Below are 21,652 nucleotides of genomic sequence, written 5' to 3'. Positions count from 1 at the left end.
ATGATACAGGGAGGACAAGTTTTACATATATCAAAGTTTCTGCATTTTGGACAAAATACCTTTCTGATGGATTACTCAAATATTATTCTAAGTCATTAAATTAGCACAGGAAACTATAAATGAACTGCTAATAGTAATGTAAAACCTTCTAATGTCTTACACCTACTTTAAAATTGAATGAAATTAAAATAATAATGGAAAAAAATAAATAAAACTCACACTAACTCTTTTTTTTTTTAAATTTTTACTCTCTAAGCTGCAAAATATTTACAATATTGTTCTTTTCTTCAGCTGGTAGAGTATATGTCCTCCCTGTTGGCGTGATGGGATTTACTTCACAAATAATGTCCGACCACAGACACCAGAAAGAATCCCTCTATCCCCCCCCCCCCCCCCATTTTTTTGTGGAAGGATCATTTTGCAATTCCAAATATACCCTCCCCCTCCGCTCTCCTAAAAATTTTCAGATCATCTTCATCCCTTCACCCCCCCCCCAAATAAATAAATAAAAATGAACATTTTATGCTTTATTTGGCAAGCATTTCTAGAGGTTTAGTTTCCCTCTTCATGTGCTGGTTTTCTTTTCTAAAAAAAGACAACAAAAAGAAAAGAAAACGCTATGACTTAAACAAAAAAAAAAAGGATCTTGCAAAAAAAAAAATAGTTTCAGTTTTATTCCTTCCAAAAGTCTAGACGCCTTTTGATGCAAGGGCACTTTTCTTTTTGTTCAGTTCATATGTGTTACAAAAGAAGTTCATGTGAGTGTACTGCTTTTGATTATTTTTGGAAGGGTTTTGGTAACTTAAGGTGCAAAATCCATTCTTTCAAAAATATATTGTCGCCCCCATGCCATAAAATTATGACAGGCTTTTATTAATTCATTTCTCCCTTTTCTTTAATATTAATAGTAACTCTTATTTACTTATTTATTTTGTGTACTCTAAAATTAATATTGCTACAAACAATTATTTTGGCAAATTTTACAAAAACAAAATTTGATTATAACCTCCCTCCCCCCTTTTTTTGGAATTAGTAAGTTATGTTTTGAAACTAAGGGGGGGGGGGTGCTTTTGAGATTTTATGGTACTGCTGACTGAACTCCACAAGCAAAAACATGAAACATGTTGACAAATTGGTCAATCCCAAACCAGTGACAGGTGGAGAAAAAAGTAGTGAGGCAGAACGATCCATTGGATCTCATTCTCAATAGCCACCCCCAGTCTGTTTCATTTTGTTAGCAAAGGGGGTGAAAAAGGTAGCTTACTGTTTCAGATCTGAATTTGTAGTGGATTATTTTAAGTTCACATCCCCAGAGAAAATATTTTCTTTTTTTCCCCTTTCTTCCTTTCCTTTTTTAAAATTTTATTTCTTTTTAATTTATTTTTCTCAATAAAATGAGATTTAGATGATTAATATTTTTATTAATGAGTTATTTTTCAGGAACAAATTGTACTAAGAAAAACTTCATTTCTAGTAGACAGTTCTGCATAAAAAAGTGAACATGTATGAAGCATATTTATTTATTTATTTATTTTTTTGCACATAAAATAATAACTATTCAGCACAATAACCCATATTTTAGCAGATATTTGAAACTTGTCCTCCCTGTATCAACTGATCCCATTAAGATCCCAATATGAAACTTGGTGAGATGTGAGAGGATAACACAAAGTAATTTTGTGATTTTTTTCAAAATTTTAAAATTGTCCGTTTTTAAGAAATTTAAATTTTAAAATTTATTTAAATTTAATTTTAAATTAAAAAATTTTGAATTTTATTAAGTTGCATATCAAATTGAAGCAGATTAAAAGAGCTTTAAAACAAGACCAATATCAGGCTTGTATCTTTTATAGTTTCTGAGAAAACAAGGATTAACAGTCTCAAAGTGTAGCATTTTTTAACAAAAATTTGAATAATCAATAATTAATAACTGCTAAATGAGGAGAAAGAAAATTTTTTTTTTAGCGTTTTCATTCATAACTAGGTTAAATCTCTTGATGTACCAAGTTTCATCCAGATCTGTGACGGTGCGTCCTAAAATTGCTCCAAATTGTGTTGATTTGACGTGGAATGACTCGGAATGAGGCTACCCCTCTTTATGGCAGACCCAAGAGAGCCTAAAATTGCGTTTTTCGGCCTTGAATTTCGAAAATTTAATGAGGAAAACCCCTATTGTCGTCAAATGCGCCAACGTGACTGTATATCCCCAAGTTGACGACAAAAATTCGGTAACCAATTCCTTGGCGATATATTGCCAAGAGGTCACCAATTTATGACTTTTGTCTGCATTAAAATTAACCGCGATTTTCCCCAAAAACGAGTAAAAGAATTGAAACTGAAAAGTGTGAAACCTTCTCGACCGACACAGGCGAGAAAACTACCGACGTTTATTTGGTGGTGAGTAAAATGTAAATTTCGGCAGAAATTTCAGTGAAAATTTTTTCGCTATTACAATACACTTCCTTTACCTTTTAAATGACATAAAAAAGAAGGGAAGCTTTTGTTCCAGCTGAAACGAAACAATAATGGATTCCTGTGATGACCGAGTTCCTTATTTTCAGGCTGATTGTGATGTTCCAAGTTCCAGTCACACACGATCCTACGGCCGGCGACGGCGGAGGAGCAGTGGCAGGAGGCGCAGATCGGCGACGTCCCACCACTTCACCGATCTCTTACCCGGTGACGTAATAGTGGATGTCACTATGGAAAGTCCTTTATTCTTGGTCAACAACCTGAAGCCGACTGTGGACGGCGCCCAACCTCAACTGCCCAGCAGGAGGTGGGATCCTCAACTGCCTCATACACAGGAGTTCTCTGAAGGTGAGGTCTTACCATTTCCGCTTCAATAAATAACTGTAACTGCATCTGATGTTGGTGACATGACTTTAATTTCAATCACTGATGAATCCGATGTAATGTAGTAATGCATGCGATTGAATTAATGCTTCAGATCACATAATCCTGCCGATTCTGGTGACTTTTAACTAACATGTCACAACTATAAATAACTAAGCTTACGCTTTTAATGCTTCAATACCGATTGAAGATTTTTGATTGATGTAATCTTTAACTTGATCCCAATTACTATCTGATTTATCTTTACTGTGAAACAAGAACTAGATATATCTCCAACCAATATTCCATAAGATATTAAATGAAAGGATCTGTAACAGACTACGTTTTAGGAGAAAGTGAATAAAATCATTACCAATTTTTTGTATTATTTTGAAACTTATGTCTTATTTTTCACGACTTGTATAGTTTTCTAATTAGAACCAAATGTTATTTGAGTTACTATTTAAAATTCAATATTTTGTTTGGGTTATAATACGTATTTGTGAAAACGGGAGAACTCCAAGCAAATAAAACCTTTAATAGGAGTTTTTAACCTTAACGTAAAAAAAAACTGTTTGCATGATTTTTAATTTCTTTTTATTCGAATGTCTTCCTTCTTAAACCGGAAAACTTAACCCGGTGTGTGAAAGAGAAAGTTAGAGTTCAAAAAAATGCTTTCCTACACTTGAAAATGTAATCCATTGATCAAATCAAAATTATCTGTCAGCAACTCAAAATTTCAAAAGCGTTTTTTCTAATGATATTCGAAGTTAAAACTTTTGAAAATATTCTTTAAAACTCAAAAACATCATCCTTTCTCTAAAAACTAAGTTAACGATGATGAAAATTAAAATTGATACATTTGACTCTCTACAAAGCACTTATTCTTATTCAAAACCGATTAAAAGTCTTTCTTTTCTTTTTTGTTTTGCAAACGTACAGCAAAATTAGTATCAGATATGCGCGTAAAGACGTATTTTTAGAGACTCTTACTGAGAACATAAAATCTTAATTTTCTGATGGTTCCGAATAATAATCATGAAAATGAGAACTATGTATCGATTCGGTTTTATACTCCGAGTGTAAAATCCAGTTTTTTAATTTTTATTAAAGAAGGATGCATACAGAAAATGTTTAGAAAAAGTGATTTTTTTTTGCTTGGGATGCAAGTAGTGCTTTTGAGTGCTTGAGGCGAAAAAGATAAGTTTTAAAATTTTTTTATGTCCAAAACTCTAAAATACTTCTTTTCACTATAACTAGGATTTCTATCCGTGTGAAGCGTAACATATTAATGATATTCCGCATAAAGTTATTTAATTCAAGAGATAATTTATACCGTTATTACATGAAAATGATCACAATTTTCCAGCTAAAAATGGCATAATTTCTATTCTTCTTTATTTGTCAAAATTATCTTTAAAAGGAAACTTTCTCTTTTTTAATCTTTCATTTACAGTTAAACGACAAAAACTTGATTTATTTCCAACTTTCTCTTCGAGCGTATCAAACGGGTCTAGAATGATGAAAATCAATTAATGAAAACCATAAATACACTTCTCACGTAGGCCCAGCATTGTCAGAACAACGCAAAATCTACGAAACGTGTCAGATACTGAAGCATTACATCCATAATTCTTCTAAAATCCCGGAATGTGTCCGCCGAAGCGATCCATCGCTCTTGCGAAGCCTCCTCTGGCTAGAAAATATCAACAAGTAAAATTATTTCCTTTGTTCGTCGCCGAACGTCGCCTTAGGCCCCTCGGGGCAGGGTTAAATTGGCTATCAACAAAGCAAAAATTCTCTCTGGATACGCTGCGATGGACACTCTGATGACGGTCCAATTAGTGCGTCTTCGCTTAATTCTGCAGCAAAGGACTCCATACAAATTACCATTCACGTGCCATTCGCACAATGGCTGATGCTAATTAGTGGTAGGACTCGTCCTTTTGTCTGATGCAGGACGACTCTCTGCAGGAGAGAATCTTTCTTGCATCCAATCTCTTGTGCGCACCACCACTGACCGACTGCTTCTTCTTTTTCTTCTGTGTTCTGATTTAGATTTCACTTTCATCCGGACGTTGTTTGCAAATCGTTTTCTGCAACTGAGGAACAATGGAGCACCTATTCATCAGCCCTCCACATCTCCGTTGAGGCTTCAAATGGTGGGATTGGCTTTCAGACTCAGGACCACCGGCTGAACTTACTGCCAATTACGTGGGCATTTCTTTTTTTTCTTCCCTCCTGTTGAAGGACTATTAGGAAAATTTCGCAGTGGATTCGTTATTTCGTTGAAGGATATATTTTTTTTTTTCGGGATTTGATGACTTTGAAAAGAATTTGGTCTTTGACTTTGCATTATTTTTCTCTTTGAAAGTAAGTAATAAGAGGAGAACATACAGCGCCCTTACCTAATGTCAAAAGAAAGAATAAAACCATCGTATAATGACATCACTTAGGCGGTAGTAGGCTTTTTAAGTAAACAAAAGGTCATCGAACGTAAGAATATTTCATAAAAATTGGCAACGATTTTTTAAAGACCTTTAATAACTTTTTCAAAATGTAATTTAGATTTTCGTCCTTTGCATTCCTTTAGTTTTCGCCTTAAATGATTGTAGATGGTGTCAAGCTCATGTTCAAGTCATTGAAATTGTGTGTTTTGAATTTAGAAATGATCAGATTTTTTTTAATGACAAAATAGCATGACTATTCAAAAATAAGAAAATGTGGTTTACATTAGCAAAATGCTTCATAGTTGTGCCATCTATAGTAAATAAGTTTAATAATAATGTAGTTTTATTTTTACTGGAACGGAACCCAAACGAGCATTAAAATTAAAATAACACGAGATACAAGAACGCTCGACTCAGACACTGGCATGTACAAATTTATGGGTAATTTCCGCCCATGTTAGATGGGCTCAAATGCCTTAAATCAGGGGTTCCCAAAGTGGGTGCCGCTAGGAGAAGCGAGAGGTGCAGCGAAATGTCCATGGTATCAATTCATATAATAAAGATAGGCTATGAAGAACTACAGTCTATGAGAACTACACCCTAGCTATATTTCTCATGGCTAAGATGCATGAGAAAATTCTAATTCTTCAAAGGGTGTAGCAAATCAAAAAGTTTGGGAATTCCTGCGTTGAGTGGTTAATTCTTTGTTGGGCGAATCTTTGTAATTTATCGTGAAAGACTGATCAAATGATAATGTAAAGGCGTCCCTCGTACAACACGGAATTTTTACAACACGGTTTCAATATTACACGGTAAGAAACTTGAATTTAAAACTTCATGGTTTTAATATAACATGAAAGAAGTTTCAAAAATATGGAATTTCACTTTTGTTTAATAAATTCTATTAATGTTCAGGGTGGCGACAGATCAGGGAAATCAGGGAGATCAGGGAAAAGTCAGGGAACTTTATTAATCAGGGAAAAGTCAGGGAAATATCAGGGAATTTTGAAAAAATAGCAAAAAATCAGGGAAAATTGATTTTATGAAGAAAAATTTTTTTTTTTTGCTTTACAAAATTAAGTATTATATTCGCTACGCATTTTCCGCCAATTATCTGTTCAAAAAAAAAAGTAAAATTAATGAGGTGCGATTATACACTGCCGCATATTTGTGCATCTTTTTTCCTCAACGTCAAAGTATTGAATCTTGCTTATTAACCACAGGATGAACTTCCTAAGATTGCTTCTGTGTGTTAGGTTGTTTATTTTACCTAGCTTGAAATTTCCTTTTACACTTTCAATTCTACGTAAAATAAACAACCATACAGGCAAAGAGGAAGCCTTCATTAGTGCCTCAGCTCCTTTGCCTTTATTCCATTGTCTCGAAGTAATTAGCGTACTGTAATCACGATTTCAAGAAGAAATCTTTGGTTTTTGACTTAATACTATAAAAGCTTAAAAGTTATTACTTCTTCGCATTTCTAATTTAATTGCTAAAATTGAACCTTCAATAAAAAAAACTGTGTTTTTTGCCATTATACTATTTGTTGTCACCTCAGATTATAAAGGTTTTCTTTTCTTCAGACTTAAGTGATTTTTTAATTTTATAACCAAGTTGTCTTCTTCTTTTATATATTTTGAAATTAACTAATTGCTTTTTTTCTTGCATTTCAAAGTTGTTTGTTACAAAAGCAATCTAAGATTGTTTTTCGTTACATATTGAAATCACTCGAAAAAGAGTTAACTTGTGTATTTAAGTAAATATCTTTTTTTTATTGTTAAAATGCTGTATTCATTCATTAAAAAATATGTTCTTGATTAGAGAAAAGCTCCCTATGAATGGATGTCAAATGGTTTCATCTGTTTTGCATAAATATGTCAATTAGTATTATAAGAATAACTACATTACTTCTACTCTTTCACTATTACTTGTTATTCTTGCAACGATTATTATACTGTTTGATAACTTAGTTCAAAATAATTTCAATTACTTTTTAGTTCTATCATAAATACACATATATTTTTAAGAGTAATTTTAATAGTTTCTTAAAATTCTTATGCTAAGTGGTTTCAGGAAGTAAAATTTTTTTTTAATTTTCTATAATCTTTCCATGTAGAAAAATTTAATATACTGTTTTGTAGGGGATTTTTCCCCCCCAAAAAATTGACCTTTTTTTTAAAAAATCATTTTATTAAAAAAGTAGCATCTTTTTAAAATGTATCTTTAGTTCAACAACTTTACACAACTTAAAACGTTTAAAACACTGCATTTTATACAAACATACAATGGATTTCAAGTAGAGCAAAGGAAGAAAACCATTATCATTGGTAACGTAAATGAGGGAAATTTGGTGAACTTAATCAGGAAAATCAGGGAAAAGTCAGGGAACATTTTTTCACAGTTCCTGTCGCCACCCTGATGTTTGATAATAACTCTAATAAGTTTTTGTTTTGTTTTTATGAAACTTGGTTTTGATATAACACGGTATACATCCTTTGATTCACATTATTTCTATGTCTCGTATAACACGGTTTCGATCTAACACAAAATGCGGGTTCGATACAACACGATGCATATTGACATGATTTTTACAATGTACATGATGATTAATTAGTGTACAAAATGAGTTTAAAAAATATTTTTTTAAGAAGTCTCGCTTTTACACTGTTTCAATACTACACGGTACGAATTAACCGTGTTATGCGAAGACGCCCGTACATGGAATTAAAACAATATGGATTATTAAAGATATTTTATCCTTCCAGGACATGTCCGCATCATGCCCCAGGCTCAAGGTATGTGTGTTTCCATCACGACGCTGTACATAATTGGCTCTATAGTAGGAGCAGTTCAACTGGGAATAGTCTTCATATGTGCTGTTCTGTTTTTCTACCGAGGAAATTTTGATTCGAACTGGCAGAGCCACACCGCAGCAAAAAATTGGCCATCTGTATCCAGTAGAAGAAAGCTGGTTTGCAGTAATTCCTAAACTTCGGCTCGGAAATTAGAAGAAAGCCTTGGAAGCGTTTTAAAACTTCAAAAGACGAACGTACTGCTTGAGCAATGTGAAACGTCGATTAACTTTAATGCCCTTTAATGCTTAAAACAGGTTTGAGAACAGTCTGAATTGTGATACATTTTACGAATCAAAAAAACATAGTTGGAGGTAGTACATAATTATTGACACAATTACACACAAGTGTTTCACTTTTGTACAGGTGATGCCCATCCCCCTAACACCAAGAGCGCCCTCCACCCAACACCATATACCACAAAGCCCCCTAAGAGTGAGAGCCTCTTCTCCCCAAGAAAGCAAAACACCCCTCAGAAAAATCTCTCCTCGCCCCTAAGGGTGGGCACCCCTGCATGACAGTTTGCTTTTGGTTTAATATTTGAACAATGAAGATTTAAATTGTCTTACCTCTAAAAGCAAGTTGTAAAAGTATACTTAAAAACGGATTCAATTATTTACAAAGTTCCCTAGATAATTTTAAAGGAGTTATTGCACATTTACCTAACTTGATAACATTCAAGAGCAAGTTTTATTTTCCTTGATTAATTTTTAGTACTCAATTGTATTGTTTGAGCATTTATAAAAAAAGAAAATCATCAAAACTAGTACAATCATTTGTATTTTACGAAATAAATACGTTTGCACTTTGCAGCAGTGCATGAATGCAAAAAACATATTATTCAATTTACTTCTTAAATTTATTTGCCATTTTTACTTTCAAGCGTATTTATGTACGTATAAAGGTTTTCGAATTTTTTAAAATCTTCATCTCACTTTTGTACTAAAAAAATGTTTTATACACTGTATAATATAATGAAAAATTCAACATTTTTATCTGTTTTCTCGTAGTACCATAAAAATGTTTTTTTTTTTTTTTTGGTAGTTAATATCAGCGTACTGCTTCCCCTTTTTTGTTGTTAAAATTTTGTATAAGATATTTTTCAAATTGAAACGCAAAAGATTGTGTGCTACCTTAAGTTTCTGTTGCTATTCAATTTCAATGAAATTATCAAATTATTTTACAGCATTAATGTGGCCTTTTTCAATTTTACGTTGTGACAATTTCAAAAAATCATTGTGTGTTGAAATTTCGTACTTCTTTTTTTTTATATTCAAAGTTCAAAATCAACTATTTAATCCGAACTTATCTTGTAGTGCAGCTCATTATTTCATTTCATTAGTCAATCTCATTTCTGAAATTGTTTTCATATCTTCGTGTCAGAGCAACAGTAAGACATCTAAATCTGGAAACAACAGTGAGATATCCTACTGTTGTTCTAATTGGCGACCTTGTTTCTTCGTTCAACTTCATAACATTTAGAAGGCGTTGTGGCAGCTAGCGCAAAAAACGCAACTAATACGAACAATGCTAGTAATTGCATTGTAAATCATTCCTATTAGTATTTTTATACCTAATCCTTTCTGTTTTTTTCTCCTTCGTGTAAGTGACACGCTCAATTGTAAAGCTCAGTGTGAATTGTGTTTGTTCTATTTATTGCAAAATGTTCTATTTTGTATTGTCTGCGTTTTGAACATAACACGGAGAAAAAAAAAAAAGCAACGGCATTTCAAGGACCGACTGCGGGTTTTGAGGACATTGAGCACGAAATTTATTTGGTGCCCTCCCTCCCCTATCCCCTGGTTTATACTATCAAGCTAAGTTCTAAAATACTGTGGCTTTGTAATTTGTGTAAAAGGTCTTTTTACGAGATTTTTTAAGACTGAATCTTCGCATTTTGCTATATAGTGTGGTTTAAAATTACTCGAATTTTCGAAAACTTAAATACGGATTCGGTGCCTCCCGAATTTTGGTGCCTTGGACTTGTGCCCTATTTGTCCGTACCTTAATCTGACCCTAACGGTATTTGTTGATAAAAAAATTTTGAAAAAAAAATAGAACCGACTTCAAAATTGCTCTAAAAAGTGAAAAATAATTTTATTCTTTAAACACCATCGATAATGCTTTTAAACATAATTTTTGAAGTTGGCGCAAAAACAAAACGTAAAATCCAGTGTAACCATGCTTCGTTCATATTTTTTTCAGAAAAGCATCCAAAGTTACGAATGAAACATTTATATCGTGATTCAAATATGTTGTCATCAATGCATAATTTATGTGACAGTGAAGAAACTGGTCCTGGTTAAATTTATAGTTGTAGTTGAGTTATGGCTGTGAATGATTTTATTTATCGTTTTTGCGCCAACTTCAAAAATTATGTTTAAAAGCATTATCGATGGTGTTTAAAGAATAAAATTATTTTTCACTTTTTAGAGCAATTTTGAAGTCGGTTCTATTTTTTTTTTTTTTTTCAAAATTTTTTTATTTCATTCTTTTTAGTCTAAATGTAGGTATTTCAGAAATAGGAAGAAGTTACCATCACGAAACTTCACCTTATTTTTTTTCATAAAAATGCTCTATACTAAAAAAAAAACTATAAACGCGCTTTAAACTTTAAGCGATTGGCACTAAAAACTTATCTTTGTTCCTCCTTGGAATTAATCGATAGTTCACATAGAATTCTATAAATCAGCAAGGTTACCAAAATAAAATTATTTACGCCAAAAAATGAGACGACAGCGCCAGATTCCTGATTATTAATTATGAATAAAATCGAAATATCCCCCTGAAGAAACTTGATGTTTGCTTCAGAGAAGCCTTCATTCAAAATTATCATGGCAATTACTATTAATGTTACTGTCGTATGGCACCAAACTTTCATAACAATGGGTTTTAAATTTAATCATTTAATAGGGAAATTGCATGAAATTTATTGTTTTTTGCCCATTACTTTTTTTCTAAAGGACAAATATGGTCAAACAAAGTAATGGGACCTAAGTTTAGCCATCCCCTATCCATTAAAAAAAGAATCATCAAAATCGGTTCACTAGGTGAGACGCTGTGAGTGGACAAACAAAAAAAAAAAAAACATACATACGGTATGAACTGATAACCGCCTCCTTTTTGAAGTCGGTTAAAAATGAAGACTTGTTGTTATCTGAAAACAGTTGTCAGAAAATTGTGATTGTTCTTTTCCATCTTGTTCAAACAGCAAATACTTTAGTTCATTTAATTGCCTGTTTTTTACATAATGGCTTTTTGCATAAAAACCTGTTTGCTTTTCTGTTTTAAGCCTGACTAAAACACTAAAAACTACAACTTTAATTTTACCTTTATGATAGTTTTTATAATGCCGTTTCTATTTTTTCTTTCTTTCTGAGCTGATTTACGGGTACTGAATTCAGAACTCAGAGTTTCCTTTAATAGTAGTACTTTCTGTATTGTTACTGAGGTCACTCTTCTAAACTTAGTTTTATAAGCTTATCATCAGGGCCTGATTAAGATATCAAGGGGCCCTAGGCCAAATACTTTTCTGGGGCCCCCTGTATTCAACCTTTATAACTTTATCCATTGGCTGAAACAATTTTAACCATTGACTAAAGTTAATTTCAGCCATTTAGGGGCCCCTAAATATCGGGGGCCCTAGGCCTGGGCCTAGTTGGCCTATTCAGTAATCAGGCCCTGCTTATCATAGCTAGAAGTTAATTTTCGGTAACAATTCAAAAGTTGGTAATAATTCGAGGGTTCTTTTTTTTTTTTTTAATTTGTTGCGTAATGGTGGTTTTGTGAAATTCAAAAATTTGTAAATAACTAACAGGTGATAGACAAGAGGTAACGAACTATAAATATAAGTGCAAATAATCTGTTTTGAGGTAAGAGGTGGTTCTAGCAGCCCTGATAGGTATTGCTATAGAGCATGATTTCAAAACACGTTTCAATGAAAACCTATCATGGTTTGAAATGTGCAGGCTTTTTATTCAAAACTTTAAAAAAGTTCATTTACATCCTTTTGCTTCTGACTGCCTCGACTTTTATCTCTCTTGATTTAAAATGAAACTAAAAGTTCAAAAGACAATATCAGAACAAAAAAAAGTAACTGAATCGGTGCTACATAGCCCACTTCTGAGGTTATTATAGTCACTATGATATTTATATTACTTCTTTCATTAACATTTAACTATCGTTGTTGAATATGTTCAGGCTCAGATCTTTTACAGATGCGAAATACAGTGGGAACTCAGAAATTCGAACCGCGGAGATCCGAAATTTTGGATAATCAGAACAGCTTGTGAAGTAAGGGACAAAAACTGGATTTGAAAAAAAAGGGAGCGGGGGAATCGATGTCTTAGATTTAAAAGCTAAGTTAGCTCTTAAATGACTGGTGCTTTTAGCAAGCGTTTAAATGCAATTCATAGTACAACTCTGTACCTTGTTACGTAGATACGTATAAACATTAGCATTAGTTATACTTAACTCCGTACTTTATCAGGAATAAGATTGCTTTGTTGTTAACTTAAAACAAACATCTGCAGAACACTAATGAGCTAATAGCAAGTGTTTAAATAAGGCAATCGGTAAATCCGAACTATCCGGAATCCAAACAGAACTCAGCTCTAATTAGTTTGGATTTTTGCGGTACCACTGTATAACATTTTGTTTCTTCCACAGAGCATTTTGCTGTAGTTCTATCATTAGCCCATCTCTAGTTGTTAAACAATGTTTTCATATTCTGTCTTCAGCCTTCCAAGCGACATAATTGCAGTTCTAGGACTTCAGGTTCGATTCAGATGGGAGGGATGCGATGTATGTTTCTTCTTCCACACAGCTTTTTGATGTACGTCATTGGCTCATCTCTAGTTGTAGAAACAATGTTTCTTATTTTGTCTTCCACCTTCTAAGCAATATTACAGTTCTCTGACTTTGGTCAGATGAGATGGATGCGATGAGTACCTCTCCCCACACAAAACATTTAGTGTATGTTCAATATGATGTCAAATATTGAAGATAATTTCTCGGTGTTTGAACCTGATGGAAATGAATAAAGAAACAACAGTGAGAAAAAAAAATTCAGTGTTTTAGTACGGAATTTCTCCGTGTTGTGGATAAAACTAAAACCGTCCTTATTGGTCTTACTAGGTGATATTTAATGCCATTGTGGGATGTTGTTTAAACAGGGTTTGAGGCATTATGGGACTATAAATGGTTGCGTCTTTTTCTAGTGGATTTTCATGTATTTCTGTGATCCATTTTTATGTACATTTTTTTATTTTTACATTGCAGCGGTTGTTAATAAAACTGACTTTTTTACATACCTGTGTCAATTCATTGTTTGTTGCCCATTTGAACACTTTATTTTTCTGTTGTATTTTACGGGGAAAAAAGTTAATGAGTCTCATATTCCAGCTGAAATAATAGAAGTAGGGAAACGTGGAGCAAAGTGAAACGGTTACGTACGGTGTTTCTGAGAAAGATCTTTACCATTTTGAACGTAAATTGCAAAAATACTAACGGGTGAAATGAAATGCAGTTGTCTGTAAAAGAATGAAAATCTTAGAACGTTTTTCTGAATTTGTAGTGTTGATTCTCTGAAGTACACAGTACTATACTTGCTTGCAACTTAAGTTGACAGTGACGTCACAAAAGAGCAGAAGTAAAACCGAGTTAACAGATAAAGCATCACCACTATTAGCTATCTATCCCACCCATGGGCGCTCAAATAGGATGGCAAGTAGAGGCCCCAGCTCTCCCCCCCCCTTTTAGAAATGACAACTTCCTTGCTTTTAGTACTTTTTTTTCTTTTCCAGCCATTAATGAATAAGTTATTAAAAATGTCTAATTTTAATGTCTCTAACCTGTACTGAAATCTGTTTCCATGGGGAAAATAACTGATCCCCACCCCTTAAAATTTTGCATATAGGCCCCTACCTGCTTCGCCAATAAGAGAAGAGCGCCACCTCTCTACGAGCTGCTATTGGCTAGCGCGTTTGATTCAAATGGATGTTCAGTTCCGCGTTGCTTTGTTCATAAAATTGAAAATATTTAATGATTGACAGAAATTATGACTAAAAAACGTTACGTATGTGTGGGTTTAACAAACTAATCCTAAGTGAAAAGCGTAGTTTCACCCGAATATCTGACAAGGCGCTAGGAACTAGTTCCTTCGCTTGGTCTCAGCTTATTTCTCCATTGTCAAGTAAGTTTGCTGTCGAGTATAGTTGCTAGCTAATTGCGATAAGAAAAAGAAATGGCGACTGCACAGGGGACAGCGCAGTATTTATTGTCGTTAGCCGACACTAAATCACCGATAACTGTGCAAACAATTTTCGACCACAAAAATTCACCGTGACAGCAGATTTTTATAATACATCTGGTGAAAATTCCTTCGGCTAATCGCAAGACACACTGCACTTCTGTGCAGTCGCCTTTTCCTTTTCTTAGCTCAAACATCTAGCATTTAGCACTGTCTACGTCAGGCAACTAATACTAGAGAAAACTTTCAAAGTTTTTTTTTTTTTTTTTTTTTTTTTTTTAAGAAAACTGCGTTTTATTTCACCTTTTAGTATTTTTGTTATTAATGTTAAGAATGGTATAGCAGTCGGATAAACTGCATTTAGTTTGCATCGCCACTTATCTGCCGGTATTTTAACTATGTTACTAAACATGCAGTTGATTCCAGGGAGAAAATAAGTTATTTCCAGCTATCAAAACTAGTGATGTGCCGGATCGTTAAAAAGGCGGATCCGGATCATTTGTCTCAAGATCCGCAGATACGGATCTCATTTTTTTTTACCCAATTCAACTATCCAAGTGCAAAATTTGTTACGGAAGGTATTCCCGTCAGAATAATAACACTGTCTCTTCAAAAAATGTCAACTACAGCGAAAATATAATCAAGACTATAATTTACTCTTTAAAGAAATCTTCGTTAAAATTGAGGGAGAGTTGGAAGGAACGGGTCAGCGCTGCATTAATGCTTGAATAGAATATCAAAAACTATTTTTAGCTTGCTCGGTAGATGTAGGATACAGGAGCAAGAGTGTAAAGCTGGACAGGCGAGAAATAATTTTTAGCATTTTATTTCAGCATAAAAACAGCGCTGACCCGTTCCACCCAGCTTTCTCCGCTCGATTAAATAACAGCCGGGAACACCTTTACAAACAGTAAATAGAGAATTTAATTTAATCTCACTTTTTTTGAAGGGTGCGGAGAAAAACCAAAATAAAGAATAACAGAAACTCCAAATCAATAACAAAAAGTAATATTAGACTAAAAATTAAAAAAAATATATATGTCCCCAGAGGGCCGACCTAATATAAGATGGATTTCACGGTCAGAAAACACTTTGTTAACAAATATGAACTGACAGCGGATAGAAATTTTAAATCATTGAGCCTTTTCTCCTTATCTTTCGACTATAAAATCGCTACCAATCACGCGTGTTAAAGTCTTTGAATTGTATTTAAAATTTACTGAACAAGATAATTGCTAAAATTGTATATAACTTGGAAATTCCAAATAAATATCAAACGCAAAAAACTTCGTTCTTTCAATTTTTGAGTTTTTACTACCATAATTCTGAAAAACGCTAAGTCGGTTTTTATTAATATCTCCGGTAATTAAAGTTCGCCAAAAACGAGGCCATGCTAAGAACAATTTCGGTGAAGTCATCTTTTGAACGAAAAAAGAACTATCAAAAACAGTTCATCTGTTTAGGAACTACGATGCCACAAACAGACACACAGATGCACTTTAAAAATTTATTGCCCTTTCCTTTTTGTGACGGCGGGTACAAATTGGCTTCTGAAATGATACCTATTAATTTAAATTGGGAATAAAACCTAATTTACGAGGGCCATCCGGAAAATAGTAACCGTTTGTGAAATAAAGACACAAAAGTAAATATTAACAAATGTAAAGATTTTTATTGAAAAGAGCTACTTTAAACTACTTCTCAACATAATCTCCAAGCAAATTCAAAAATTTGTCATAACGTGTGACGAGTGTTTTATTCCAACTTCATATTCCTCCGCCACCAGCCGATTGAAATACGTAGTCACGCCTTCTTTTAGTTCTTCATCGCTGTCAAATCTTTTTCCCGCCAAAAACTCGTAAGTTTTGTAAAGATATGAAAATCTGAAGGGGCCAAGTCTGGGCCCTTCAGGGTCCCCCCCGGTGGATGGTCGAATATTTCCCAATTGAATTGCTGCAGAAGTTGTTGTGTTATCCCCGCTGCATGAGGCCTGGCATTGTCATGGAGGAGAATGACGCTATCAGACAACAGACCTCTCCGTCGATTTTGTATTGCCCGCCGTAATCACAGCCCTCACTTCACAACTGGCGGCGTTCTCAATTTTTTTAAACATTATGAACGGCCACAGAAACAACACAGGCAATGCTAGCGTCACGGAAATTGCAACAGAGAAGGCAGACAAGCCACTGAAGCGGTCTGACCTTGACCGGCGGCTACTCGTATACGGAATTTTACAGTCTTTTATTCAAATATTTGAGAATTTTTAGAAAAGACCCGTCAGAAAAGTAACGGATACGGATCTTTATTTTCCCTCGGATATCCACGGATACGGATATCCGGAACATCACTAATCAAAACGTAAGATAGTACAAGTAATTTTCAAAATTTATTACTCGTGTTGTAATATTTCATGGTTACATCAAAAATAATTTGTTATAAAATAATAAAGTTTCTTTCATTAACATTTCAAACATAAAGGTGTACTAATGTTCAGTGAATTTATTTATTAATGTTAGGCATGTTTTGATTTCGAATGTTTAATGCTATTTGTCAACAGTATGCGAGGCAAATCAAATTAATTTCATTTATAAATTCATTAACTAAATTATTTACGTATCATTACGTATCATTTGATGAAAAATATTTTTAATAATCAATTAGGAAATATTTTATTAGAAAAATATATGAATCACGTTTCCCTTACATAAGGTAAAGTGATAATGTTTCATTTTTATTTAAAGGTACGAGTTTACTACCAAAAATGTAAAACAATATTTTACTTCAAGTTTTGTTAAAAACTGCCTTGTTCTTTCCTTATATACTGTAATTATCTGGAAAAAATTACAATCCGTTCATTTTGAAAGTTCTCAACTATTTAAATTTGCTTCACATTTCGCTAATTTTAAAAACTTGCGAATAAGTTGAAAGCTTGATAAAACGTAACTAATGTCGAGCTAGAAAACAATTGGTTCTATGGTTTTCAATTTCTAATCTCTCTCTCATCATTCCTTATTTAACAAGATTCAAAAGTTAGTTCGTATACAAATGACTACCTCATATACAGTCGGATCCCGCTACAACGCGATCCGACTTGCGCGAAATGGCTATAACGCGAGTTTTTCCATGAGTAATGAATTTTATTGCTGACGCAAATTATTTGCTTGCAACAGGAAATTTTTTCGAAAGGAGCAGCGGAGCATTAGAATGGGCTTCGTTGACACTAAATATTGGTTTCGTGAATAGACTTTCATCCCTTTAGCATCACTGACAGCGGAAGCTCACACATTGTATAAGTCTAAACAACGCTTTGCTTTAGTTTATACAAATTACCGCTCCGATTCTGAACGGGTTTTTTTTTCCTTCTTATGAACGTTAATAAAACAGAATGGTTCCCAAACAAGGACTTTCATCTCAAATTAGCAAAAGTGGGAAGAAAAACAGAAAGTTTCTGACAATGCTAGCTCGACAATTAGGTATGAGTTAATCTTTGATACGTACAATTAAAGTTCAAGAAAAGGAAATTCGCAAAAGTTCAGAACTTAGTTTTAATAATGAAGCTCGCAGAGTAGTGTCTGAGCAAAATACAAACATCATGAAAATGGAAGCCAGGCCAGAAATAGTGTTGTTCCCACACTGCATAAATTTCATAAATTTTAAAATTATAATTAAAATTACGATATCTACTGTTCAGTGCTATTATAATGCAGTAATGTTCTTTCTGTAAGTACCCTACTGTTAAAGGACATGTATTTTATTGATAATTGATTTTGTGCTTCATAATAGAGTAATCATGTTAAATAGTAACGTTTTTCTAAAATACAGTAAAAAGTCAGTTCTTTATAAAACATACGGTAATATATAGCTAAGAAATGGTTTGAAACAATTTGAGGGATGTTAACACATGTCTGAAATAATTGGGTATGCTTATAAAAAATTTCTAAACATGCGTTGTTCCACAACGCGAAATTCCGACTTACGCGAGGGGTCTTGGAACGCATCCTTTCGCGTAAGTCGGGATCCGACTGTAACTTAGAACAAATAAATGCGAGCTAGAGATAAACTGATTTTCGTCATGCATCAGTAGCTTTGTAACAAAACAAACTAAAACAGGAAGAAGAGTCGTGTGACAGTTTAAAACCCAGTGGTGCCCAGCCTTCTTCACCCGACGGCAGTTCCTCATATTAAGATTCATCTCCCCAGACAAAAAATATACAGAATTTAAATTTTTTTTTCCCGATAACAAGAGAAAGAACGGAAAATGAAAGAAATTCGCTAACCAAGGTATTGTTGTTATCATTACTACTTGCTTATTTTTTTATGAGAAGTTTGTTTTTCAGAAACTAATTTCTAATTATTTGGTTTCAAAATTGCAACAATCATTGTTGACACTAAATAAACATGAACGGTATGTTTGAACGATCTCTAAATAGAGATTTTGATTCTTGACATTGAACATAACAACGGACCACAGTTTCATACCATCGTGGGTCGTGTTTCGGGCTGGGGCGACCAAATGGGAGGTCACCGCGACCTCCCGAAAATTTTCCCTATGCGGCAAATTTGGGAACTTTTTGCAAAAATGCAGTTTTAAAATGCGTATGCACCTTTTCATGTAGGGGAATGTGTGATATAGTGAAAAGAGTGAGTAAAGTGAAATAGTTAAGATGACTTACCTTTTTTAAAGTGAACAAATTCGAAATTTGTTTTGAAAATTACAGTACAAAAAGAAAGAAAATTGCATTTTATAATAAAACTTGTTTCGAAGCATCATTTTTTATTTTTGCTAGTAAATTTGCGCCTTCAAAAAAAAAGAGGAAATTTTTTCAATTTTTTTTTTTTTTTATATACGGCAAAGTGAAAAATAAAATATTTTTCTAATGAAATATTTTCTATTCGATTATAAAAAAAGTATTCTTTATCAAATGAATCAGTCAATAAAATGTTAAATGATTAAATGAAAAGATAATGAAACAAAAAACGAATAATAAAAGAAATCACTTAACTAATATATGAAGAAAAATAAATAAGAGGGTAAATGACTAAGAAAAGCAGTGAATTAAGGAATAAACAAGTGAATTACTAAATGAAGGAATGCAAATGAATCAATTAATAAATAAATACATAAGTGATTTAGTAAATGATTGAATGAGTTTGACGAAATAAGCTATTTCTCTTTTGCCCCATCCACTTTGCTCCACAGGTACTTGAGTAATTGTGCAAAATATTCAAGATACAAAATAGCTTAATATTAATTAAATCAAATAGTGCACCGAATATTAAAAGGTCTCAATATTTTAAATGTTAATAACAAGAACTTGATCATTACGAAAAATAATTTTTGACTTACAACAAATATTACAATAAGAGCATCAATTTTTGAAAATGGCCTGTTTATGATTTGTTAAAAGTAGAGTGAATATTTCACCATTTCATTTTGCCCCACATTCCCCTACTTATGTGGGCCTACACCTTTATTTTATCATACGGCAACCTTTGAAGTTCCATTCGGCAAATTAAGAATTTATGCCCTCCAAAAAATTTTACTCCGGGGCGCACCTGATGTCGAGCATCGCTGATTTTAGGATAAATTGCCCAACTATCCTAGAAAAAGAAATAAAATTATAACCTGCTTAAGAGATTATTGAACTGCACTATATCATTCGGGACTTACATTTTAAGTTGTTTTGAAAACATTAGCGCATGTCATCTCAGGTACTGTAGCCAATTTGTTACACGCCCTAACCAAAGATATTACAAAATAGAAAGCTGGTGATTATATAGGGTCTTTGCCCTAACTACCTCAGGTTACACCTTCTGTGCTACTCAAATAAGCAAAATGCAATCTCTTCTTCATGCCGAAGGCACTGAATTACTTTTGAGCATTCAACAACTCTCTGGCTGGAAAAACTATTCTTAGTACCACCTGCTTTTTTAAATGCGAATATTTTTAAGTGGATAATCTAGGGTTCCTGTTTCAACCATTTCATTAAATCAATTTTAATGACTCAAATAGTTTCGTTTTTTTATGAAATCTATTCTAGTCTACTCAGGTACAAAGCTTGAGGGGCTGATAAATCTTATGTAAAAGACATATACTGTTTGTACGAGAGACATAGTGCAATAATTTCGTTTACTATTTTCTCATTAGTGGGACTATCGGACGCATTAGTATGCATTAGTGGACATGGGTATCTACTGACGTGAACAGGTAAAGGCAGTAACAGCAAATTTTTCTTTATTATTATTTATTTATTTATTTATTCTCATTTTTGTCATCTATTGTACGTCAGTTTTATTGTGTAAGATTGCTTATTTCGTTTCCACTGGAAAAAAAGCGCGGAAAGAGCGTCTAATTCCAACATTCTATTGTTAATATGGAAACCGAAACGCGTTTCTTCAAATATCTCGAAAACTCATTTTTGCAGATACTGCCGTTTACCTGCCCATGGAAGTATAATTTTGCAGCGGAACGAATATTGATAACACAACACGTCATAGAAACGTTACAATGACTTTACTGCGAGTCTCAATGTGCAAATTGTGATGTCTTATCGGGATCACGCTATGATACAAATAATGTGACATGCTCCACTTGACTTCGTCGCGACGTCGTCAAAGCAATTCGTTTGTGACTGCTCACTTTGCGACAATATGAAGACGTCACTGTAATGTCATTTTGTGACGTCACCGAGAACTGACAATCGTAAGTTGCTGCTACTTTTTCATGACGTTGCAATGAGTTTTCGTGACGCACACAACTTTCACATTGTGGTCCCATTTTCGTCACTGTCCTATTAAAGCAGTGATTAGGTCAATATTTCAGTTCGGTCCTCGATGATATGGTGCTGTTCTTTGACCACTTCAACAAATAAAAATGTTTAACTCTTTCCCTAAGATAGTTAGACAAATCAGTTATTAGGCGAGTGGTAGGGGGGAGGAAAAGTTTCTTAAACACATCTGTGTTGTGCGCCATGACTTACCTTAGCACTCACACCTGATATAATGTTCAGAAATATTTAAAGCGAAGTTTCCTCATAAAAATAGATTTTGGACGGGAATGGAAACTACAAATGAGGTCAATGTAATAGCTGTATTCCATTTGGCCATAATCAGCGCCACGTGTGATAGGTAAAACAGTGGGTTATAATATCCTCCCCCCTTCAAAACTGAAGATATTCCTTTTCTATCCTTAGGAAAGGACTTTTGGTAATCATATCACTCTTCGAAATTGGTTTCTGCCTACGCCTCTGTAAGCAAGTTTCCTT

At 33.6% G+C, this 21,652-nt stretch overlaps 1 protein-coding gene across 1 annotated transcript in view; it reads left to right on the top strand.

Annotated features, from left to right (window-relative positions):
* LOC129224852 (uncharacterized) overlaps positions 1-21,652 on the top strand; it is a 156,860-nt gene that overhangs the window by 92,494 nt on the left and 42,714 nt on the right. The window contains exons 9-10 of the mRNA XM_054859398.1: positions 2,562-2,820; positions 8,051-8,124. Of these exons, the coding sequence (XP_054715373.1) occupies positions 2,562-2,820; positions 8,051-8,124 (333 nt within the window). The remainder of the gene's footprint in view (positions 1-2,561; positions 2,821-8,050; positions 8,125-21,652) is intronic.

Source organism: Uloborus diversus, chromosome 6 (genome assembly GCF_026930045.1).
Source record: "Uloborus diversus isolate 005 chromosome 6, Udiv.v.3.1, whole genome shotgun sequence".
Taxonomy (NCBI): Eukaryota; Metazoa; Arthropoda; class Arachnida; order Araneae; family Uloboridae; genus Uloborus; species Uloborus diversus.
The sequence above is the reverse complement of the archived record's forward strand: the minus strand, read 5'-3'. Positions and strand labels throughout refer to the sequence as shown.